We start from the raw sequence: 16,106 nt of genomic DNA, 5'->3' as shown, positions 1-16,106 counted from the left end.
AAGGGGGCAGGATCTGGACTTCAGACTTCGTGAGCCTCTTCCTAAGAGAGGTTTCCACCTGGCCCCCCAAAGCCTTCGAAATTCACATTTCTTGTATCGTGTACTCATTGTGTCATCAGCCCTCCTGCACGTCATCCTGAACTCGCCCGTGAATGTCAGGGCAGGATACAAAATATTATACAAAGAATAACTGGCACGAAGACTACAAAGGCCAAAGGGACAGATGCCGGATGGAGACATTAAGTCACAAAAAGAAACCAACACATAAAATACTTGACAGAAAGAGTTTGAAACAATCCCTGTTTCCTCCTGAGGAACTCCTTTTTAAGGCAAAGTCTGTCTTCCACACTCCAGCCTCAGCATCGCCTCTTTTGAGAAGCCACCCCTGGGGTACCACTCACCCCTTGTTGTGCTAACCGCCCCTCCCATGTGCTCCCAGGACAGTCCACGGGCTCTTCTATACGATCACCACTTCACTGTGTTGAATTTGTCTATTTCACTCCCACCCACTACAGTTCACAATCCCTGAGAGTGAAATCATGTTTGTTGCTCTTTGTATGAACTTAGTACTGCTGAACTGCTAGAATGCACACCGTAGATCAGGGGTCTTCAAACTACGGCCCGCAGGCCACATGCGGCCCCCAGGGGAGTCTGATCCGGCCTGCCAGGTTTTTTGGGCAGTGAGCGCAGCCGAGGTGTTACAGTAGGAATTAGTAGTTCATATAGTCCGGCCCTCCAGCTCTCTGAGGGACCGTGATCTGGCCCCCACTTTAAAAAGTTTGAGGACCCCTGCTAGATGATCAACAACTATTTGTGGAATGGGCGGGTGAATGAATGGAGAACTGCTGTGCAGGGTCACTCTCACTGCAGACGAGCACCGCACTGCCTAGCCAGACCCCTGTACCGCCGTGTCACCCATGGTGCCCCGACCACACCGGCTCAAGTGGCAGGCGTGCCCTCACAGAGCAAGGGAAGCAAGCTGCAAAGATAACAACCCTTTGCATCCAACGTTCTACTGATCCACATCCTCATTACACAGGAAGCTATAAGAAGCCCCAAGCCAGAAAGGAATGCAAGATGCATCCCTGGCAAAGGTGGCATATCACCCAGAGGCCTCAAAAGGAGAGAAGGCAGGGCATTATACCTGCCAAATTTTAAATGGTACATTTTTATTTTTTTAAATATATTTTATTTTATTTTTTAAATATATTTTATTGATTTTACACAGAGAGGAATTGAGAGGGATAGAGAGTTAGAAACATCGGTGAGAGAGATACATTGACCAGCTGCCTCTTGCACACACCCCCACTGGGGATGTGCCCGCAACCAAGGTACATGCCCTCGACCGGAATCGAACCCGGGACCTTTCAGTCCGCAGGCCGACGCTCTATCCACTGAGCCAAACCGGGTTGGGCTTACATGGTACATTTTTAAATCGTCTCACCTTAGAAATTGACTCAGAGGTTTCCCCAACTACAACAAGAGGGTAGCAGGGCAGCTAAGGAGGCAGAACGGGGACCACTGGGTAGAGAGAGCTCAGCAAAGACAAGATGGAAAGGAATTTGGGGATCTAAGTCATCTGACCATTAGGATAAGCCTGCCAACAGGTAGCAGAACCTGAAACCTGGCAGGAAGTCTGGCAGGAAAAACACCACACCCGGTTCTAGCAACTAGAGAACCAGTCATGGTACCAAAACAGAGTCCCAAGGAAGACTACGGTAGAAATCCAGTCAACAGACCCAGAGCTGAATCTTGGAAACAAAGCAAAGTCCTATTACCTAAAGGAAAACCAAAAGACAGGTGCGGACACATGATAAAGATGACGTGATGTTGTACTCAGAATGTACTCAGCCTGCTTAAATAACTACTACTCCTGTTCCCCAAAGTGCAACAGAAACCTGGCCATGCCACAGACATCTGAGTTTTTAAAAATGTACACACACACACACACACAACACACAACATGATTGATGCATGCTAAATGTGAAACTTCAGATGGTATTCAGCCATGGGCAGGGGCCCAAATTAATAAGTGGCAATTAAAAGGCCCTTGCTGAGGAATGGTAGGCCTGAGAACCAATGTAGGCCTGAAATAACATCACCCAGTTTTAAGTCCTAGTTTCCTAAGAACTGGAAAGCCTTGGAAGGCTTCTGTTGCAACCTCCCAAGCAACACAGCAATCCCCTCCTACACGCCTTCCAGGAGGAGGCAGCGGATAACAAAGGTGAGCATACGGGCTCTGAGCCAGGGTTGAATCTCATCTCTACTATTTATCTGCTGTTTCTTTACCTGCATTTTTTAAACCTCTCTAGGCCTCAGTTTCCTATCTGAATACAAAACAGAAACAGTAACAGTTCTTATCTCAAAATGTTGATATCAAAATAAAATGACATTAGGGGGAAACCAAGAAAATCTGAATAAAATATGGACTTTAGTTAGGAATACTGTGTTAATATTGGTTCATTAATTGTGAGGTATGTAAGATGTTGGTATGGAGTATATGGAAACTCTGTACTATCTTCATGATTTTTCTGCAAATTAAAAATTTAGCCTGGCTGGTGTGGCTCAGTGGTTAGGTGTCGACCCATGAACCAGGAGGTCACGGTTTGATTCCCTGGTTGGAGCACATGCCCGTGTTGCAGGCTGGATCTCTGGTAGGGGACACGCAGGAGGCAACCAGTCTATGTATTTCTCTCTTCCTCTACCTTTATCTCTAAAATCAACAAAAACACAAAATAAAGTGACAAAGTAAAATGAAAATCGCTATTATTACCTTACCACTGTTAAAATACTTCCAGTGAAAGGGCTCTTATTCCCCAAAGCAGCCTACAACAGGTTTTTAATGGGAGGTGGGGGAGGCCACGTTTTCAATAAATTTTAAAGTAAAAATTTCCAAAAACCTTACATCTGTAGCCCCAATAGAACACAGAACTAGATAACCAGAAGTCGGCCATGAAAGAAGGAGCCTCAATTGCTTTCTCCATTGATTCTGACTGGTTTGAACTGAATACCAAATACTGTATAAAAGGCAAAAGAAAAGAAATAACACTGGCCTGCTTGTTCGCTGGTCTCTGGTGAGAGGTAAACTTGTTTTCAATGAAAGACAAAACAAAAAAATACTTTCTAAAGAATTTCCTTGTGCAATACCAACTTCCAGTCCTACCACAGACATCATGTTTTTTTTTTCCTAAAGCACTGTAAGAATATATTCCTCAACCTCATATAAATCTGAAATACTTTCTAAAAGTGCTCAAAATACTTTATTTGGCAAATAACTTAGGCTTCATCAATTTTATTGTTCTGTGACCATAAAAAAGAACATTAAGTATTCATTTGTTGATAGAGTAGATTGGAACAACTCCTTTTTTGTAGCTCTTTGTTATTTTTCTTTTTATAAATTTGAGGGGTTTTGGGGAAAGGAAGAAGCATGATGTGCCAAGGTTGTGGACTTGAGCCCCTGGCCAGGGCACATACAAGAATTAACCAATGCGCATATGTGGAACAACAAATCTCTCTCTCAAATCCATCAATCAATAGATGTTAAAATTTAAAAGCTCCCCAATTTTAGATATGTGAAAAGGTTATTGGGGGAGGGGGGAGTGAAAAATGAAAACCTCAACATGAAATTTTACCCCATTATCCAATTTCTAGAACGCAGTTGAAAATGTGATTTGGGGCATCTTCTTTCAACACCACAGGCCTGATTTCTACATTACTTATTTTTAAATGTTTAAACTTTGTGTCACATGATTTCTGTGGTCGGAAGAAAAACGACCCTTTTCCTATTGAAATACTGTGATCACTGAAGGTAAAGGAGCTTTTCAATCTCTTAGTTGTAAAGCAGCAGCTTCTTTGTAACTTATCTCACTAGGTGCCAGATAACATCTAACACCCGAATCCCTAAGCAAAACAAAACAAAACCAAACCCGCGGATATAAAGCAGTGAAAAAGATCTCTCCTGATCCATGAGTGTTCCCGTCCTCTGTGACATCGTACGGTTGCCTTTACAAACATAAAATGTTATTCCTGACAATAAATGAAGAGTAAAATCTACTTAAAAGGAACAATATGGATGCCTACCCTCAATTTTGTCATTTGAGTCCACAGAAGCCAACTAAACGGTGTCTTTAAGAGTCGTGACATTAAAATACCAGAACTTGGAGATTCAGAAACCTGGAAAGTTCTTTGAATTTTTTTGTTCATCCCTAACACAAGGAAATGATCATAACGTGCTCGATATCAAATTTGCTATCAGCCCACTTCAGACCTGTTGTATGGCTATCGCGGTAAGAGAACCTCATGCCATTAAGGAAAATGAAAGAAAAAAAAAAAAAACGCACAGGGGTGAGGAGCCAAGAGGTGCCGCGACCCAAAGACACCAACCAGGCGCTGGGCTTAGTCACAGAAAAGCCCCAGGAAGCCGCTCCCCGCCTGACAACGAGGTTTGACAGCAGCACCGACACCACACCTCTCCTCCGCCCCTTGGGAAAGCCGGGCCCGGCCCGAAAGGCTGGCGGAGGCACCCCGCACGGGCACCGCGTCCGCGGGTGCAGTTGGACGTTAGAAAGACCCCGCTTCTGTGCAAAGAGAAAACGGTGCGTGTGCTCGCACGCCGTGCACACCCTCCCTGCGTAGAAAAGACCGATGCAAAGATGCACAAGCCAACTGGGTGGAAACATACGGCACGCACCACTCCACCACCCCCGCCCCACGCCCGATCCGGAGCGCGGGAGAGCGGTCCCCACCGCCCCGGCAGAGGGCTCAGCCGGGCGGGGGAGCAGGGGCCCCGGGGGGCTCCTTCCTGGCGGGTGCAGATGCAAAGATGCACCCCAGCACCTCCCCCCGCCGGGGCGCGCGGGATGCGGCGCGGGACGGGGCCGGGGAGCCCGGGGAGGTCGGCCGGCCGCGCCCCTCACCTGGCAGAAGCACCGCTGCGCCGCCGTCTCCGGGGGCGTCTCCGGGGGCCGCGGCTCGTCGTGGCCGGAGCGGAGCAGCAGCCACGCGGCGCTCAGGAGGCCGATCAGGAAGCCCCAGCGGCGGTCCATGGCCGGCCCAGCCGATCGCCGCCCGGCGCCCTGGGGAAGCAGCCCCGGAGCAGGCCGTGCGTCCGCAGATGAAGCCGCGCCGCCCGCCCCGCCCGCGCCCCGCCTCCCGGCACCTCCCCGCCCGCTCGCGCCCCGGCCTCTCAGCGGCCGCCACCTCCCCGGAGCCTGCGGACGTGCCGGGCCGCCCGCGCCGCCGCCGCCGGGGCCTCCGGCCGGTTTCCTGCTGCGCGCGGGGCAGGCGGCGGAGCCGCTTCCCGGACCCGCCCGCCGCGCCGCCGCCCTGACGTCGCGAGCGGGGAGGCCGGGCCCGCCGCCCGCCGCGCGCTCCGGGCCCACCTGCCGGGTCCACGCAGAATCGTGCGAAATTCGAAATTCCTGTCCCTGGCAGCCCCCCGCCCCATGCACGCCCCCAGCCGTCTGCCAAAGCTGCAAGGGATGGGAGCGCTCATCTAGACTCGGAGCTGTATGTGTATTCAGTTTTTCTCGTAGTCACATCAAAAGGGCAAAAAGGATCAGGTGACATTGGTGTGAAGGACTTATGTTACCCAATATTTGCAAAGTATTTCAAAATAGACTCAATATTATTCGTAAAATATGTTCCATTTTTTAAAAAATGTGTTGTATTGATGTTTTTACAGAGAGGAAGGGAGAGGGATAGAGAGTTAGAAACATGAATGAGAGAGAAACATCCATCAGCTGCCTCCTGCACACCCCGCACTGGGGACGTGCCCCAAACCAAGGTACATGCCCCTGATGGGAATCCAACGGGGACTCTTCAGTCCGCAGGCTGGTGCTCTATCCACTGAGCCAAACCCGCCAGGGCTATTTTGCATTTTTTTTTTTTTTAACCTTTGAAATCTGGTGTGTATTTTATACGTGCTGGCCACATTCCATAGTCAAAGGGGACAGCGAAGGTGATGAGGGGATACAGGCCAGGGAGGTGAGGGGTGTGAGCCAGAACTGAGCTGGGTCCTGCGTAGAGCCAGGTCCCTTGATCCTCAGAATGGGGACTAGTCTATCAGCTTTTTGTTATTTTTAAGGTGAACCTGGAAAGCTTCCCAATATCTTACACATTAAAAGTTCAAGTCTATCAAATTATCTTTTTAGGGGGGTTTTTTGGTCTTTTTTTTGTTGTTGTTAAGCCGTCATTTAATGAAGTAGCTTAGAATATGATAGGCCCTGCCGAAACCGGTTTGGCTCAGTGGACAGAGCATTGGCCTGCGACTGAAGGGTCCCAGGTTTGAGTCTGGTCAAGGGCATGTACGTTGGTTGCGGGCACATCCCCAGTGGAAGGTGTGAGCAGAAGGTAGCTGATTGATGTCTCTCTCTCATCAATGTTTCTGGCTCTCTATCCCTCTCCCTTCCTCTCTGTAAAAAAATCAATAATATATATATATATATATATATATATATATATATATATATATATATGTATATGTATATATATATATATTTTTTTATTTTTTTTTTAAAGAATATGATAGGCCCAAAATAGGTATTCTATTTTCTGGCTGAGAAAAATAGGCATAAAATGTTCATGTACATTACTTAAAATCACATCCTCTGTCCATCAATGGCAAGTAATCCAATAAATTAACTCTGTGCCAGGCTGAGCCTGACATTAGACATAACAATGTACAAGGCCCAGTTCTTGCATGTGGGAGTACACCCAATGGAACTGAGTATGCAATCTTTTATGAAGTTTTCTACTTTATGTTCCTGCCACTGGGTGTCATTTCCTTAAACGCCTTAACAGGGATTATGATTCAAACGTGCCTGGTGACACGTAGAGATCTTAGCAGGGAGTTTCCCTGCACTTGTTTGTAAAATGAATGAACATTGTTCATGTGACCACAGCATCAATATCTGAAGGTGAGGCCATCAAAGTGAGAGACTCCCTGCACTTGTTTGTAAAATGAATGAACATTGTTCATGTGACCACAGCATTAATATCTGAAGGTGAGGCCATCAAAGTGAGAGACTCCCTGCACTTGTTTGTAAAATGAATGAACATTGTTCATGTGACCACAGCATCAATATCTGAAGGTGAGGCCATCAAAGTGAGAGACACAGAAAGAGGAAACTGCATGAAGAAAGACTAAAAATGCAGAAGGAAGCAATCTGAACGTGAATCAGCTCTGGCTTTCACCCTGATGCAACAGCCTGTAACTTGGAAGAGTGAAAAGTGTCATTGTTCCCTAAGACTCAAACTCTTCCCCAGAACAAATCCCCAGCAAACTTATAAACAATCACTACATAAGACAACTTTTTTACTTTATTGTCCTTTTTTTTTAGCTTTATTGAGATATAATGGAGAAAATTATAAGTTATTTTAATGTACATTGTGGTGATTTAATATACATGACAGTGTGAAAAGATTCCCCCCATAGAGGTAATTGACACAGCCATTATCCCACATAATTTAGCTCCCCCACCGCATGAGAACATGTAAGTTCACCTCTCACCGAATTTCAGTTGCAGTGTTATCAGCTATAGTATCAACTATAATCACATGTTATGCATTAGATCCTTATACCTTACTCATTTCATAATTGAAAGTTTGTACCCTTCTACCAACCTCTCCCTATTCTCCCCGTCCTCCCCTCCCCCCTCCCAACCCTGCAAACCACTTTTCTACTCTCCGTTTCAATGAGTTCTACTTTTTATAGCCCATATATAAGTGATATGATGTAGTATTTGTTTTCCTCTGTCTGGCTTATTTCACTTAGCATGCTGCTCTCAAGTTCTACCCATTGTTGTAGCAAATGGTTGTAGCAGGATGTCCTTCTTTCTCGTGGCTGAGTAATAGTCCATTGTGTATGAATGCCACAGCTTCTTTACCCATTGCCAGACTTAGGTTGTTGCCAGACTTTGGCAATTGTGAATAATGTTGCAATGGACATGGGAGTGCAGATATGTCTTTGGGATCATGCTTCCGTTTTCTTTGGATATATATCAGAAGTGGAGTGGCTGGATCTTTATTTATTTTCTTGATAATTATAAGTTTTCCCTCCTGGTTTATAGAAGATCTTAGAAGGTATAAAATACAGTTTATACATACTGTATCACTATCCCTGACATTTCCCTGAGAATCCTTCAAGTTGGACCTTTGTGTGAGCTTACTCGAACTGTGCCTGCTCTGGCTACCACCTCGTCTTGCCTGTGTTCTGAAGTCCATTAAATACCTGATTAGTCATTCAAAAACTAATTAAGGAGTACCCGCAGGGTACATAGTTCAACCTTTTATTTCCCTAATTCCAGCCTCCCACCTATTATACCTTTGCTAAACATTAAATCCTTCAGAGATGAACAAGGCTACACCTTGTTATTCTAATACTAGGCATTACAAAAATAACACAACTTAGATTTAATGTACACACCACTTCTTGATGGAATTCTGATTACTGTGCAAATATCAGCTTTTTTTTTTTTTTTTTTTAATGACCAAAGCCGGAAGTAGCTTGAAATGAGACATGAAGATTTCTGTGGGAAGTGTCCCAGTACCTAAACATTTTCTGGCATTGAACAGATGGGACAGAAATAAGTTAAAGAAAAAATGTTGGTCAAAGGAAAGGAATATTATAACACACAAGGAATAAAGGCAAATAAAAATCTGAACGTTTGGTGCTGATATTTGATTAAATCTACTTATTTAATAGTTACTCAATACAAATACACACATGGTACATTGCTATACTTTTCTCTCAAGATAGTTGAGATCTTCTGAGTTGGGGAGCTATGCCACCTAAGCTCTAGCTTCACCATCTTTATTGACAGAATTTTCCTAAAAAGGCAAGCTATCTATAGTAACTGACTTCACTTCTTGACTTCCCATTCGCACCTTAATCACTGTGCAATCTGGTTTCCTACTCCACCCTCCTGCACATGCTCTTTCCCTGACCAAGTCTAATGACCATTGTCATGACATCATGGCATTTCTGCTGCACATTGACAATGCTGATTCCTCCCTCCTTTAGTTAAATTTCCCATGTATTAAATACTCCAGATTCTCCTGGTATTTCTCACTGGTATTATTTCACTCTCTCTTTCACCAGCTTTCCCTCAGCCCACCTCTAAGGAGTCTATCCTTTGTTCAGGGCTCTTCTTCATCTATATATTCTCCCCTGGAGAAACTTGCCCAACCTCATGATTTCATTTTTATTTATTTTTATTTTATTGATTTTTTACAAGAGAGGAAGGGAGAGGGGTGAGAGTCAGAAACATCGATCAGCTGCCTCCTGCACACTCTCCACTGGGGGTGTGCCCGAAACCAAGGTACGTTCCCTTGACTGGAATTGAACCCTGCTCCCTTAAGTCCGCAGGCTGACTCTCTATCCACTGAGCCAAACTGGTCAGGGCCCAACCTCATGCTTTTAAATACCTGATTGGCTGCTGTGGATAGTCATCTATGCTGATGACTCCCAAATCATTTTCCAGTTCAGATAGTTCCCTTGAGCTTCAAAATCCAACTGCCTATGGACACACCCATCTGGTTTTCGCAGAAATGTTTGGTCACACCACCACCCACATCTACACACCAAGAAGCGAAAGCCATCTTCAGTTGCTCCCTCTCTTTCACTTCCCATGACCTGTTGATGAACCAAGTTCTGCCAGTTCTGTCTTTTGTGTATCCCTTCCTTTTCATCTTTATGATCATGGACTTAGTTTTACCCCTTATTGACGCTCACCTGACTATCACATTTCCTTAACTGATCATCCAGCCTTTAGGTATGGACCCCTCAAAAAACTGCCTCCACACTAGCCTGTTTTCTCAAAATTGCAAATCTGACTGGGCCCCACTGCAGTTTAAAATCTTCAGTACTAGACCTGCCTGATTTGGCTCAATGGATAGAGCGTCAACCTGGGGACTAAAAGGTCCCGGGTTCGATTCCAGTCAGGGGCACATACCTGGGTTGTGGGCTCGATCCCCAGTGGGGGACGTGCAGGAGGCAGCCAATCAATGGTTCTCTCTTCTCATTGATGTTTCTATCTCTCTCTCTCCTTCCTTCCTCTATGAAATCAATAAAAAAATATATTTTAAAATTTCTTCAATACTCATGATGGCCTAAGGAATAAAATCTAAGATTCTCAGTATGACATTCAAGGTCCCCATGATCTGGCCCCACCTACTTCCAGCTTCATCTCTAGCACCTCTCTGACTATAAGTCAGTGAACTGTTAACAATTTCCCATATGGACCTTGCTTCCAGCCTCTACATCTTTGCTCAGCCTGTTTCCTCTCCTGAAATGTTTCCTCCCCTGTCCTACACCCATCACCTTCACTTCACTTGGCTCCCTCCCGCACCCCTCCTCTGCTTAGGTTGAGTTCCTCCTCTTTGGTTCCATGAGGTCTCGTAATTGTGCTCACCACATGCAATGGACTCTATGTTTATGTTTGGGTTTCTCCCATTCCACAGGTGGGTTTGGGAACCCGCCTTGGCAGTCTCAGGCTCCCCAGCACTTAGTATTATGTATGTGCTACCCAAGATGACTTCTGAATGAATTAATGGGTGTGCAAACAAACTAGCTAACAAACTTGAAGAGATAATAACAGCATGCGATGTCACAGGGCAATGTGTGATTATGACTCAAACTCTAAAAGCTTAGAGGCAAAGCCGTCCTATTGGGCAGGAGTAATTGTGATGGGCGAAAGGACACAATCGAACTGAGAAGAGAAAATTCACAAAAGGTATGGATGTTGGGAAACTGATGAGAAAATGAGGGATCAACTACCAGTTGATTCATTAAAAAATATAAATAAAAGAAAGTTATCTAAAATTCACTTAGCAAGTAAATTTTAAGATCGGGGTTTTTCAGTTAAGAAAAAAGAGTGAATACAAAGCCAGGGCTCCACTTAGCACAGTTCCAAGAAGAGGAAAGAGAGAAAGTTCCAAAATGCGTGTGAGGGAGGGGGGAGGGACAATGGATTGTGAAGTCCTTTCACGCTGAATATTAGAACTCCTCCCTGCCTCCAGCAGACCCCTTCCCCTGTAAGGCTCAGCTCCAAAGCCGCTGCCTTGTACTACACCTGCTTCCCACGTGCCCCCATCAGGCCTGTTCTCTCCTCTCCCATTCTCAAAGAGGTGGAGAAGTCTTCTAGGAATAAACAGTGGCATCAAAAACATCAATACAGCTGATCCCTCCCACTGACACATTCAGAATTCCACTTACTGCCTTTTTATTTTAGGGCCAGAAGACGAAGTCTGGCCAGATTGTGAGGGAAAGCCTCCAATTATGAAATACAGAGACCAAAAGAAATTGGGGGAAAAGGAACATTGAGGAAACAACAAGGGAAGAAAGGAAGACAAACAAAAAGCTGTCATCAATATTGTCAAAGACTTAAAAACGGTTTTATAAAAAAGAACAATCTGAGAACAAGAAAGAGTTCTTAGAAACTAAATATCTGATAACCAAAATAAAAAGTTTCAGCAAAAGCTTTAGAAGAAACATTGAGGAAATGTCCTAGATAATGGAATAAAAACAAAAAACAAACAAACAAACAAAAAACACAGAGGAATAAAAAGAAATAGATGAGAAGAGATGGGGAAAATAGAGGATTAATTTAAGTAGAACAGGGTCTGACTAATAAGAGTACCACTGAGAAACAACATGAGAACAGAGGAGAGAATAATCTTAAAAGTAATAGAAAATAGCCAAAATTGAAGGATGGCTATCTAGATTGAGAGGGCACACTGAATACCAGTTCTAGGAATGGAAAACACCCTTAACAGAGAAAAACTTTCAGGAAGAAAAACAAAAAACCTGGTGCCTACAAAGAATTGCGAATCCGAAGGGCAACTACAAAAGCATCAGGAGCTCCAGGACAATGGGGAAGGCGTTCAAATGGGGGAGAATTCCACAGCCAGCCAAACTGTTAGTCAGATATGAGGATAGAATTAAGATATTGTTAGCTATGGAGAATAAGGCACATCTTTAAATCTTTTTCCAGAAAAATACTGTCCAAACAAATGAGTGAACAAAAACAAGGGGACCTGGGTATCAGAAAAGCGAAGGTAGCACATAGGAGAAGAGTTAGAAAAGTTCTAGGAAAGCCAAAACCGTTTTTGGCTCAGTGGATAGAGCGTCAGCCTGCGGACTGAAAGGTCCCAGGTTCGATTCTGGTCAAGGCCAAGTACCTTGGTTGCAGGCACATCCCCAGTAGGGGGTGTGCAAGAGGCAGCTGATGGATGATTCTCTCTCATCGATGTTTCTAACTATCCCTCTCTCTTCCTCTCTGTAAAAAATCAATAAAATACATATTAAAAATAAAAATAAAAAGTTCTAGGAGAGAGTGATGCAACCCCCCAGAGCCCAGATTAGAGCAAGAAGACAGGAAAGCAGGCCTCTGGAGGAGTGTCTCTGGGGAATGCAGGACTGGATGTGTTCCAATTCCAGACACCTAATCCGACTGACTTTCTGAAAAACATTATTCAGAGGGCGTTCACAGTTGTAAAGTTGGGAAGAAAAGGTGATTAAAAGCAACAACAACAACAGCTAAGCACATCTTTGTTGCTGTTGCTAATCCTCACCCAAGGATCTATTCCCATTGATTTTTAGTGGAAGGGAGGGGGAGAGACAGAGAGAGAAACATCAATGTGAGAGAGACACACTGATTGGCTGCCTCCCCCTTGTGCCCTGACTAGGGCCTGCAATGGAAGTGTGTGCCCTTGACTGGGTTCCAGTCCAACGGCCAACGCTCTAACCAGCCAGGCAAAACTAAGCACGTGGTTAAAACCAGACAGCTTTTCATTCCAAGAAGTACTGAACAGTTTTACAACAAAGCAAACCTAGCTGTAGTATATTGCTTGACTTACATCACCCACGGTAAAAAGACAATGTTGGATAGCCCTAGCCGGTTTGGCTCAGTGGATAGAGCGTTGGCCTGGAGACTGAAGGATCCTGGCATTGATTCCAGTCAAGGACACATGCCCAGATTGAGGGCTCAATCCCCAGCAAGAGGCAGCCTATCAATGATTCTCTCTCATCATTGAAGTTTCTATCGCTCTCTCCATTTCCCTTCCTCTCTGAAATCAATAACAATACATTTAAAATATAAACAAATTTATTTTTAAAAATGTTGGATAGTGAGCCCTAAATGGTTTGGCTCAGTGGATAGAGCATCGACCTGTGGACTCAAGGGTTCCAGGTTCAATTCCGGTCAAGGGCATGTACCTTGGTTGTGGGCACATCCCCAGTAGGAGGTGTGCAGGAGGCAGCTGATCTATGTGTCTCTCCCATCGATGTTTCTAACTCTCTATCCCTCTCCTTTCCTCTCTGTAAAAAATTAATAAAATATATATTTTTAAAAAATGTTGAATAGTATATTAACCAAAACTTGTATGTATTGTATGCATGGAGGACGAAGCTAGGGAAAGTGGGAATCTAGAGTGCTAAATCTTTATCTTCCATATGGGAAGTCAAAAGATAAATCCTAAAGTTGAGCTATCAAGAAACAGCAGCATAAGCATATTGTTTAGAAATATGCAGGTAAATATATTTAAACACACACACACACACACACATGTTTGAGAATTGGGGAATGGGGCCTACCTCAAGCAAGAGACAATTCCCCAGCAGGTTCCCTTTGGACATCATCTGCAGCATCAGCCTTTCCTGGTTGTATCGCAGACAGCCTTCCGATTAGAACGGAAACATTAGCTCTCCGGGGCCTCCAGCTTGCCGTCTGACCCGGCAGATATTGAACTTGCCGGCATCCATAGTCACATGTGCCAATCCTTACTGTTTAAATATATGTATAAAAGGATTGGGGAATAGTGCCCGGCTGGTGTGGTTCAGTGGTTTCAGTGGTTGAACATCGACCTATGAACCATGGTTCAATTCCCGGTCAGGGCACATGCCCAGGTTGCGGGCTTAATCTTCAGCGGGGAGCATGCAGGAGGCAGCAGATCAATGATTCTCTCTCACCATTGATGTTTCTCTCCTTCTCCTTCCTCTCTAAAATCAATAAAAATATATTTTTAAAAAAGAATTGGGGGAATGGGACTCTGGGGTAGAATAAGGTGGGGGCAGTAGACACCTCTTTTATAACCTAAACCTTGTAATACCTTTTTTTTTTTTTTTTTTTTTTTTAAAGAAACTATCTTATTGTATTTATTACTTTGATTAAAGAAGAGTATTTCCAAAATGCCTACAAATTCTAAGTTCTATCCCCTACCTTAAGATCTTACTGCTTAGCCATGGACACATTTAAATAAGTGCACTCTTGTAGGCATTGGGTGGATATTTGGGATGACAGTCTCTGACAGACGGAAGAGTTGTGGCTATGTGGGAGTACATACAGTCGCTACCTGCCTATCTGTTCTATTTCCCAGTCTGTCTCTAGAAAAATATCCGTTCCTGTCGCATTAGTTGTCTGTCACTGTATAACAACTTCTCACAAAACTGAGTGGCCTAAAACAACAAACATGTATTAGCTCACCGTTTTTGTGGGCCGGCAACTCAAAAACAGCTGAGCCGGGTTACGTGACTCAGGTCCTAAGGATGTTGCAATCGGGACCAGGGCTGCAGTCACCTACAGGCTTGCTGTGCTCCCTCGCATGGCTGCTGGCAGCAGGCCTCCGTTTCTTGCAAGCTGATCCTTGCTATGTGGGCCTCTCCATGGATCTGCTGGTGTGTCTTCATCACCGGACAGCTGGCTTCTCACAGAGGGCATGATCCAAGGGAGAATAAAGAGGAACCCAATGTTGCCGAAACCGGTTAGGCTCAGTGGATAGAGCGTCCGTCTGTGGACTGAAGGGTCCCAAGTTCGATTCCGGTCAAAGGCATGTACATTGGTTGCAGGCACATCCCCAGTGGGGGGTGTGCAGGAGGCAGCTGGTCAATGTTTCTAACTCTCTATCCCTCTCCCTTTCTCTCTGTAAAAAATCAATAAAATACAATATATATATATATTTTTTTTTTTTAAAAAAAGAGGAACTCATGCTTTTTATGACCTGGTCTCTAATCATATACTGTCTCTCCCACTGTAATCTATTTGTTCAGAGCACGGCACTAGATCTGATGAATGGGGTTGGGGAGGAGGAGAGGAGGAGAGGGGAATACCAAAAAATTTGTGTACGTATTTTAAAACCACACATCCATCAATGCCACGTTATAGGTAAGTAGGAGACCATCCTTAAATAATTCTTTGAAGATTTAAATCTATCTCATTTCTTTTATTGACCCCCCGGGGGGAAAAAATCACAAACAAACAAGTTAGCTCTACTTTCTCATATCTCTTCTTTTCTACTCTGTGATATTGTAAGTTCCTTGAGTCCTGATGGCATTTCTTAGTCTTTCTGTATCTCTGCTTACTTATCATGGTGTCTGACATACTCACATCTTTATTCATTCAGGAGTTTATCTATATAACCATCTTCTGGGTTTACAATAATGAGCAAGAAATAGTCACAGTTCTTGTTTTTCCTGGAACTTATAGTCTATTGAAGGAAAGGACACTAACCATTTCATCAGACTTATGAATGTGTAATTACAAATTGAGCTACATTTTCTGGTGGAAAGGGATAGTCTTACAGGTACAGATAAAAAAAAAAAAAAAAGGAGCAGGGCCGTTCTGATGCAAGCATGGGGAAAGTAGACAGGCTCATCTGAAGTTGGAATTTTGCCAGATGGGCAAGAGAAAGAGAAAATGAATCAAGGGGGTCTAAAATATTGGTGTTGAAATAACACATTAGTATGTGCTCATAAAGAGTTATTGAATTGAACCAACTGTGCTGTCTTTTTTCTCTTTGCTTTATTCTCTCTTCTTTACTTCCTGACGTCAGAGGTGCTATATTTTGATGTGGATGGACTCGTTTGACCAGAATAGTTGCAGCTGAGTGGGTGAAGGGCCTATTCCTGCTCAATTCATTTTCCTTGTTTATTATCTGCTGCCATTCCCAGTTATGTTTAGAAACAGAATAGAATATCCACACAACACACATACTTTTCCAAATAAATTTGAAGACATCGTTTATGTGAGTTTGATAACTTAACTCTCATAAATTTGCACTTTATATGTATAGATAGGGTATTCCTACTAAAACTCAAAATTCAGAGCCAG

At 44.1% G+C, this 16,106-nt stretch overlaps 1 protein-coding gene across 2 annotated transcripts in view; it reads right to left on the bottom strand.

Moving 5' to 3' along the window:
* ERO1A (endoplasmic reticulum oxidoreductase 1 alpha) overlaps window positions 1–5,275 on the bottom strand; it is a 42,465-nt gene extending 37,190 nt beyond the window's left edge. For both annotated transcript variants that reach the window (XM_084877753.1, XM_084877754.1), the window contains exon 1: window positions 4,917–5,275. In XM_084877753.1, coding sequence (XP_084733879.1) covers window positions 4,917–5,045 — 129 coding nt within the window. In that variant the 5' untranslated portion in view covers window positions 5,046–5,275. The remainder of the gene's footprint in view (window positions 1–4,916) is intronic.
* Between the last annotated feature and the right edge of the window lie 10,831 nt (window positions 5,276–16,106).

Source organism: Pipistrellus hanaki (assembly GCF_964339955.1).
Source record: "Pipistrellus hanaki genome assembly, chromosome: 1".
Taxonomy (NCBI): Eukaryota; Metazoa; Chordata; class Mammalia; order Chiroptera; family Vespertilionidae; genus Pipistrellus; species Pipistrellus hanaki.
Note: the sequence above shows the minus strand (reverse complement) of the source record. Positions and strands in the feature narration are given on the sequence as shown.